General features: G+C 36.2%; 1 protein-coding gene across 1 annotated transcript; it reads left to right on the forward strand.

Annotated features, from left to right (window-relative positions):
* The first annotated feature begins 4,259 nt into the window (after nucleotides 1-4,259).
* On the forward strand, nucleotides 4,260-6,361 carry LOC146313342 (ictacalcin-like). Its single transcript, XM_084738888.1, has 4 exons — nucleotides 4,260-4,372; nucleotides 5,235-5,279; nucleotides 5,705-5,859; nucleotides 6,170-6,361. Exons 3-4 carry the CDS (start codon nucleotides 5,713-5,715, stop codon nucleotides 6,314-6,316), a joined length of 294 nt encoding a protein of 97 aa, XP_084595014.1. The 5' UTR covers nucleotides 4,260-4,372; nucleotides 5,235-5,279; nucleotides 5,705-5,712; the 3' UTR covers nucleotides 6,317-6,361.
* The last annotated feature ends 1,613 nt before the right edge of the window (nucleotides 6,362-7,974 follow it).

A 7,974-nucleotide genomic window follows, 5' to 3' on the forward strand; every position in this document is an offset into this window, starting at 1 on the left:
GTTATTATTTTAGCCGACAAAATCCACTGTTGTCTGCTAGAAATGAGAAGCTGCTTTTGTTTACATCTCTAAGGATTCAAAGACCTCGTGTTTCAACAATTACTCCCGATTTCAATGTTATACCTGCCACCGTTATCACCGTGAACTGCATAAATGCAGTACGAGAATGGAAAGTTAAGACGTCGGACGGGTCAGTTGTTGCTTGTGGCCACAGTGAGTGTTCAGTTCAGTTCATATATAAATATATTCAGAAGAATGTAGGCCAACAGTTTACTGTCGTTAAACATGCAGCAGATATGTGCCAGTGAAACACAACACAGCCTATTACTTAACACAAAGCGCTATGATTAAAAAGCACATGCTCCAAGTGTGATCTTGTGGGAATGCACCTCTATTGTAGGCAGTACGGTAACACCTTTTGGCCCATCAGATTCATTCTGCTGCAGGCTGACCTCTTGTAACTGCGCCAATGTAAAATATCACCTTCATGAGGTTGTTATTCTCAGACAATAAACTTGGCATTTCATAATTCTGGCACTCTCTTTGAATTTCTTGATGATACTTCTCACTCCAGTTCTTGACGCTTGGAAACGCTGTGATAACTTTGCGTATCCTTCTCCTGCTTTCTGAGCATCAACGATTCTTTTTTCTCAAGTCTAAACCGATTTCTTTTGTTGTTGGCATCATGCTTTCTTAAGTGACAGCTCAAACCCTTACTGTAGTTTTTATACTGTGTGTAAATTGGAAGATAACCCTCAGTTTTAACTTGATCTTACAAGCTTTGAGCATTGCAAAGTTAAAGCACATCATTGCAAACAGTGGTTTGTGCTATGGCTCAATAAAAGGTCAGTTCTTAAGGGGGGTAATAATATTCACCCTGGTTTATTTATTTTTTTTTTTTTTTCTGAAATAATTCTGTTACTGTGTGCAAATAGAAATAATTTATGCTTTCTAAAGGAAAACTGGTATGTTTAGAAATGCTATGTTGAAATTTTTCTTGCTCTGTTAAAAAAGCACTTGGGAAAATTTTGAAAAAAACTTTCAATTTCATAGGGGGTGTAATACTTTTGTCCTCAACTGCATTCAATCCGCAATAACGCTTCAAATATAAGACTTTGAGTTCAATTCTTGAAGAGTCACTGGCCAAGCAATTTCATCACAGCAAAACATAGTGTACCGTTTAGTGAAAAAACAAAAGCAACACCTGAACGCATTTACATTAATGTTGTTTCACCCTGCTCTTGTACCTGGGTTTAAGAGATCAGTCACATAGTGAAGAGATGACAGATGTTGAGGGACTAAACAAAGCAGCACGTTGGAGACACTCCCTGACACTGCCACACCCTGGTGTTTAAGGTATCCTGTCTGGCAAGTGTTTGTGATTTTAAAAAAGTACTGAGAGTCCCAGCAGTGTGAGGCACCATAAGATCACCGGCCTACATCAACATATGTGGTCACACGCAGAAAACGGAGTTCAATTTTTGCTTTTTTAGATTTAGATTTTTAGATTCATCAGTTCAACTGTGGCTGCAAATTGGAATTATATTCTTCTCGTGAGATGCATCAAAATGTTTGTCCAAATTAGGAGATTAAAGGAGAAATCTGTAATATATACTGTAATAAATTAAAAGCATGTTAAGTTGAAATATAAAACAGTGGCACTCGGGCTTGTGGTGCTCAAACCAAATCCTGAAATAAAATATGCATTCTTGAAAAGTTATGAGCCGGTTTCTCTTTCCAGAAATCATGACCCAGTTAATGCACAGGCCTTGTCGTGAGCAGTTTTGTGTAGGAACTACTTTCTTTCTAGTGGAAAAGAAAGTAGTTCTGGTGGATTCTACCGCAGAAAGAAAATAGTTCCTACATGAAACAGCTCGCAACAAGGTCTGTGTGTTATCTCGGGTAACCAGGTGATGCCAGGTGCCAGGTGAATTTTTATTTTTATTTTTATTTATTTATTTGGTGCTTTGAGCACAACAGCCAAGTGCCATTTTGTTTGATTATATTCGAGGGAAGTCAGACAGCTCTATAGCTGATATTTCCAAAACTCTGCAACTCACACCAGAAAAATCTAGATGGATAAACACAGGCCAAAAGAAAAACAGATATTTTTGAGTGTAACTTGCAAATGTAAAGCTTATATTTTGAAAGAAAATCATGAAATTGTGTTGTTTAAGCCAAAATAAATAGCACTTAATTCATTCAACAAAGTACTTGCCCAGAGTCATGAAAGAAGAAATCCAACCAGGCAGACAAAAAAGAAAACATTTATGGGACACATTGCATTTATTGAATATTAGACCATGAACAACAATATCAGAGCCAGACTGTGCAGCATGTAGAAACTCACAGCGCCGTGTGCATGTTAGTACAAACTCCTAGACAATTATTGGTCATGTTAAACCTGTCAGTCCAGTGATCCGCCCGAGCTCAGTCGAGTTTGATTTATCACGACACACGCAGAATAGATCTTACCTAACCAAAACATCTCAGGGGCATAATCTAAAGGTTGTTATTCTTAAATCCATTTTAGGTGTGGTGTATGGAGTTAATAGCAGTGGTGGACAGTAGTGAAGTACATTTACTTGAGTACTGTACTTAAGTAGATTTTTTGAGTATCTGTACTTTACTTGATTATTTGTTTTTTTGGAAACTTATGACTTTCACTCCACTACATTTCAAAGACAAATACTGTACTTTTGACTCCACTACATTTCTAGGAAAGTTATTGTTACTTTTCGACTGAGCTTTGAAGTCAGCTGTTGCTGTTTTTCCTTTTCTAAAATGCAGTTGATCACATGTCAACATGCCAACATGCCTCCCTCTTTCATTCAAACAAAAAGCGGTAATGGTGACGGCAGGAGAAAGACAAAATTAAATCTCAAGATGTTATTATAATTATTCATTATTCCAGGTAGTTTTTTAAAGTTGGATTATTTTTATTGTGGTGAAAAATACAGTATATTTCATGTACATACTGCCTCTGAAGCCAGAAAGAAATCTCAGTTATTTAACAGACTTGGAGAACTCCTTACAGTTGCCTTCAATCTAATTTTATGATGTGATTTTAATACAGTTACATCAGAAAATGATAATGGCTGTCCTTCTTGTTTTTGATTGTGTTTCTATGCTGAAGTCTTTACAGGTGTTTCTATAGGCTTTGTGGTTTGACATGCAAGTCAGTGCATCATTAGTTGGTTTCAGAGAGTTACAAGGTTCTATAAATGCATCATGAAAACAATACAGTAATGTACTGATATTAGAAAATGTGCTTTTTTATTTGTACTTTTGAATACTTAAGTATTTTTAAAAGCAAGAACTCTAGTACTTTAACTCAAGTAAAATTTTGATTGAGCAACTTTCACTTGCAGTTGAGTAAAATTTGACCAGGAGTATCTGTACTTTGACTCGAGTACTGGGGTTCAGTACTTTGTCCACCACTGGTTAACAGAGAGCTTGTTAAACAAGAAACATGGGCTGGGTTGTCAGTAAACACACAGTGATCACAAAGTGTATAATCTCCTGACTCTCTGAAGTACTGAAATTTTACTAAAGGAAAGGAGGCAATATTTTGTAATAAAAATATTCAATTTCAAGTAAAAGTCCTACTTTCAAAGTCATAGTATATTATTATTATAATAATACAATATATTATAGAAGTATAGAAGTATTAGGAGAAAAATACACAAAAAAGTAAGTGAACTAACTGTAAAAAATAACCACCATCGACTGAGTGTTGGTGATTTTCTGAGACAACAATGCACAAATCCAGTATTTCTTAAAGAATAACTTGAAAATGAAATAATCTTGTGAAATGCAAGAAGCAGGAGTGGTTGTGGATGAAAAGAGGGTTATGGACGGAGGTATGAAGGGTGTGGTGGTGTACAAAAGATCCTTTATCTTATCTCATCTCATCTCATTTCATCTCATCTTATCTTAGTTCCTCCATGAAACTGCCCACAACAAGGTGTGTGGGTTATCTTGAGCAACAGGGTCATGATTTTTGTGACACCGGTGTTGAATTTTTTAAATGTATTTTTTGGTGATTTGATGCAACACAAACCAAGTGCCCTGTAGTCCCATTTGATTTGACAGATATCTCTGTGTCTGATTTTTCCAAACCTTTCCAGCTCACATCAAAACAATCAATACGGATGAACGGCGCTATGAAGGTAACTTATTTTTATGTTTGGGGCGAAATGTCCCTTTAGAATACCTTGATAAATAAAAAAGTAACAAGACACAGGGGGAGAAGTGGGAGTGGTTGTGGATGAAAAGATGGTTATGAAGGGTGTGGTGACGTACAAAAGATCCTTTATATTCGTCTCTCCGTCACAACTGACTTCACCTCTCTGATCTCCTCTCAGCTTCGGTGAGTAGAAAATCTACACAGTCTTGTTTCTTTCTTTTTTGTTTCATTTACTGACTTGAAAACTGGAAATGAGGGACTTCCTTTCATTGTTTTTGAAACTTTTGCACGTTGCAACCAAGGTTATTATAGTTGACTAAAACTAAAAACTAAAACGAGGTGTGACAACAAAAAAAAGGCGCGTTTCAGTTAACTGAAATAAAAATAAAAATGATACTTCAGAAACGAAGAAAACTGACTGAAACTATATTGTGTACTTACAAAAGTAATGAAAATAAAAATAAAAATATAGTTTTAGTCAAATGGTCAAATTTATCAACAAATGAGGCTCGAGTAAAATTTATTTTTAATGAAGTACTGAAGTATTTTCTTAAGTACTGTTATTATGCATAGTTTTGAAGTCCTGGTATTTTACTTTAACTATTTACATTTTCTGCTAGTTTTTCTCTACCATATTTCATATTTGTCCAGTGAAAGGACACCTTAGAGGAAACTTTACTACATTTAAAGTCAACATTTTACAGTTTTCAAGTCAAGCACGACTCACAGTCAGTTCAGCAACAATCAGCATTAGAGGAGAATATTTAACAAAAGTGAAAACAAATAAGAATTCAGCTTTCTTATTCTAATGTGCATCTTTATTTTAACACACTAAATCAGTTATTTTATGTTTGTCATGATGTATCTTGAAGCACACTGAGTTTAGGCTTGTTGTATGAGATGTGTTATATAATTAAAGTTGACTTGTCAAAGCATGTGGGGAGAAGTAGGAGTGGTTGTGGATGTAAAGAGGGTTATGAAGGGAGGGATGAAGGGTGTGGTGATGTTTAAAAGATCATTTACATCGATCTCTCCGTCACTGCAGCTCCTCCACGACTGACTTCACCTCTCTGATCTCCTCTCAGCTTTGGTGAGTAGAAAATCTACACAATGTTGTTTCTTTGTTGTTTCATTTACTGTCTTGAAACTAAAAAAAAAAAAAAGAAATAGAAAAAAACATCCTTTTACAACAGGAATTTCTTTTCAATGCAGATTAAATGTATTTTCAGTGAGTTTTACTTTTGTAAAATACAACTTCAAAGTCACCAGCTCCAGTGTGCATTTTGTGTTTTTTAGCCAGCAGTGACTTCCTTTCATTGCTTGTGAAACTTTTGCACGTTGCAACCAGAGTTATTATAGTTAACTAAAACTAAAAATCATCTGAAGATACATAATGAGGAAACTCATTGCTTTATAATGTATTAAACACTCTGATGACAACCAACACAAATACATGAGGAAAAATTCCATGTGTCAATATTTAGCTTCTGTTTTCTTTCTGTGCTCTTAAAACAGCTGTCATCATGTCTGATGTCAGTGCACTCCAAGCAGCTACGGCCGCCATTGTTGGTGTCTTCTATGAATACTCTGGGAAACAGGGGGACCCAAACACCCTGACTAAAGCAGAGCTGAAAGACCTGCTTCAGAATCAATTTGGAGATGCGTTTGGGGTGAGTGATCTCTCTGCCTTGTCTTTATCTCAGTCCTGCACCACCAACAGGAAACACACTGCTTTACTGTATGTGTGTGTTGTGTTTCTTTGTATGGAGAGGAGGTGAATGTTCTTGATACAATTTGTGCATCATTACAGCCTGTAGTGCTTTCTGCTCGTGCACCTGACCAGTATGATCAGTCAGAGTGATTGTGAGAGCTGAACTACAACAAGTGACGTAAAGTGACCACCTTCAAAATGGAATCATGTGTGTGTCTGAAAGTTGTGCAGCCAGTCAGCATGTTTGATAAGACTTTTCTCACCTGCAGAACGTCAAGGACAAGGAAGCACTGGACAAAATCTTCACTCTAATGGATCAGAATCGGGACAACACCGTGGACTTCATGGAGTACTTCACAATGGTTGGAACCATCGCTATGATGTGCAATGAAGTCATTCAGAAAGGGGCCAAATGAAATATTAAATGAATAGACAATAAAACACATCCTTGCTCAACTCAATACACTCCAGTAGTTTTCTGTTACAGCCTCACTTGGTCTGGTATGTCCAGTGACTTATGCCTTCACTGAGTCAATTCACTGACTTAATGACTTGTCTCTACTTGTGCAATTCATGTGTTGAATATTGTGGTTTTGTTAAACTCCACTGCATTTATATAATGGCAAATGGCATTCAAACTTCTGGGAAACTTATGTTTTTTTTTAAAACCTGTCGGTCCAGTGGTCTAACCCCGTCAGGTTGGATTAAATCTGCCATAAAACAAACAGAACAGAGATCTTAACCCAACACAGGTTAAGGACATAATGCAAAAGCTGTTATTCTTAATCATGAATTGGGTGTGGTGTACAGGTGGAATTCAGAGTTAGGCAAGAAGTGTTTGCTGGGTTTTCAAAACACACTTGTGAGAAAGAAATCACAAAACTCCTGACACTGAGTTTAACAGTGGGGGAAGAAGTACTGAGTCTTTACTTGTGTAAAAGTAGAAATTTTATTCAAGGATTCACAGATTCACAGGTTTCGTTGCCATATGACAATAAACACATTATCAGTGCAATGAAATTCTTATTTCACTATGTCTCTCTAGCTGGTGCCATCAATTATTGTATTTACAAATATACAAAAATACTAGAAACTTAATAAACTTTCACGACTTAATAAACTTTAATAAATAAAACAAGAAAGTAAGAAACAGTGAAAAGAAGAAACATGACCAGGATAACTGGGGTAGACTAGGCGGTAAATGTAAGAACATTATGTGCAGTATAAACAGCATAAAAGTCTGTAAAGAGTTATATTAAGGTCAGCATAAAACAGTGTGTGCAGTGTAAAAACAGTATAGAACATTATAAGAGTCTGTGACAAACAGGGTGTGCATATTGTTCAGTGTTGGGTTATGTGGGGCAGGACGTCTGTGCAAAATGAGAGAGGAGAAAAATATTGTCCAGAGGGAGCAACGTCACATTAGTTCCTTTGTTTGTTTGTTTATGTGTTGGTAGGAGGAGGTAGGGGGTTTTGAGGTGTTAATCATCATCATGTATATATTTTTTAAATTATTGTGCCATTTTTCCAGGCCATTCAATTAATAACATATCAACCACATCAAAACAAACCAGTGAAAAGAAAGAGAACAAAACAAACAAGACAAGAGAGAAAAAAAACACCAAACAAAGATATCAAACAAAAAGTTTTACAAATGTCCGGTGATTGAATAGATTTGATTGTGGTGTGGACACAAGCAGATAACTCAGAGTGTGGTGAGACGGATTCTCATGTGATCACGTAATCTCGTGAATCCAGCTGTCTCGCCCTTCCACTGGAGAAAATGTCATGAAGGGCTGTATAGAGCTATAGCACAATAAAATTCCCTCTTGTTTGTCCCTCTAATGGATAAACATGATAAAGTTCCCTCTAAAGTGTCCTTCCAGTTGAAAGTTGAGCGTCCCTTGCAGCAGACAAGACACAATAAAGTTCCCTCTACACTGTAAAATCTAATACATTGGGTATACTTAAAAAATTATGCAAACTCATTGCCTCAAAAAGTAAGTAAAGTTGAGATTTTAAAGTAAAAATAACTTGTTTACTCTGAGTCCAAAATACTTAATCTAATTTGTTA

Source organism: Lutjanus erythropterus, chromosome 16 (assembly GCF_056507025.1).
Source record: "Lutjanus erythropterus isolate fLutEry1 chromosome 16, fLutEry1.hap2, whole genome shotgun sequence".
NCBI lineage: Eukaryota > Metazoa > Chordata > Actinopteri > Lutjaniformes > Lutjanidae > Lutjanus > Lutjanus erythropterus.

What these genes read in the sequence shown, in the direction of transcription:
- LOC146313342 (XM_084738888.1), top strand. Translation starts at nt 5,713, where the DNA reads ATGTCTGATGTCAGTGCACTCCAAGCAGCTACGGCCGCCATTGTTGGT. An exon ending in AATTTGGAGATGCGTTTGGG is followed by an intron (nt 5,860 to 6,169) that starts GTGAGTGATCTC and finishes TCTCACCTGCAG; the next exon opens with AACGTCAAGGACAAGGAAGC.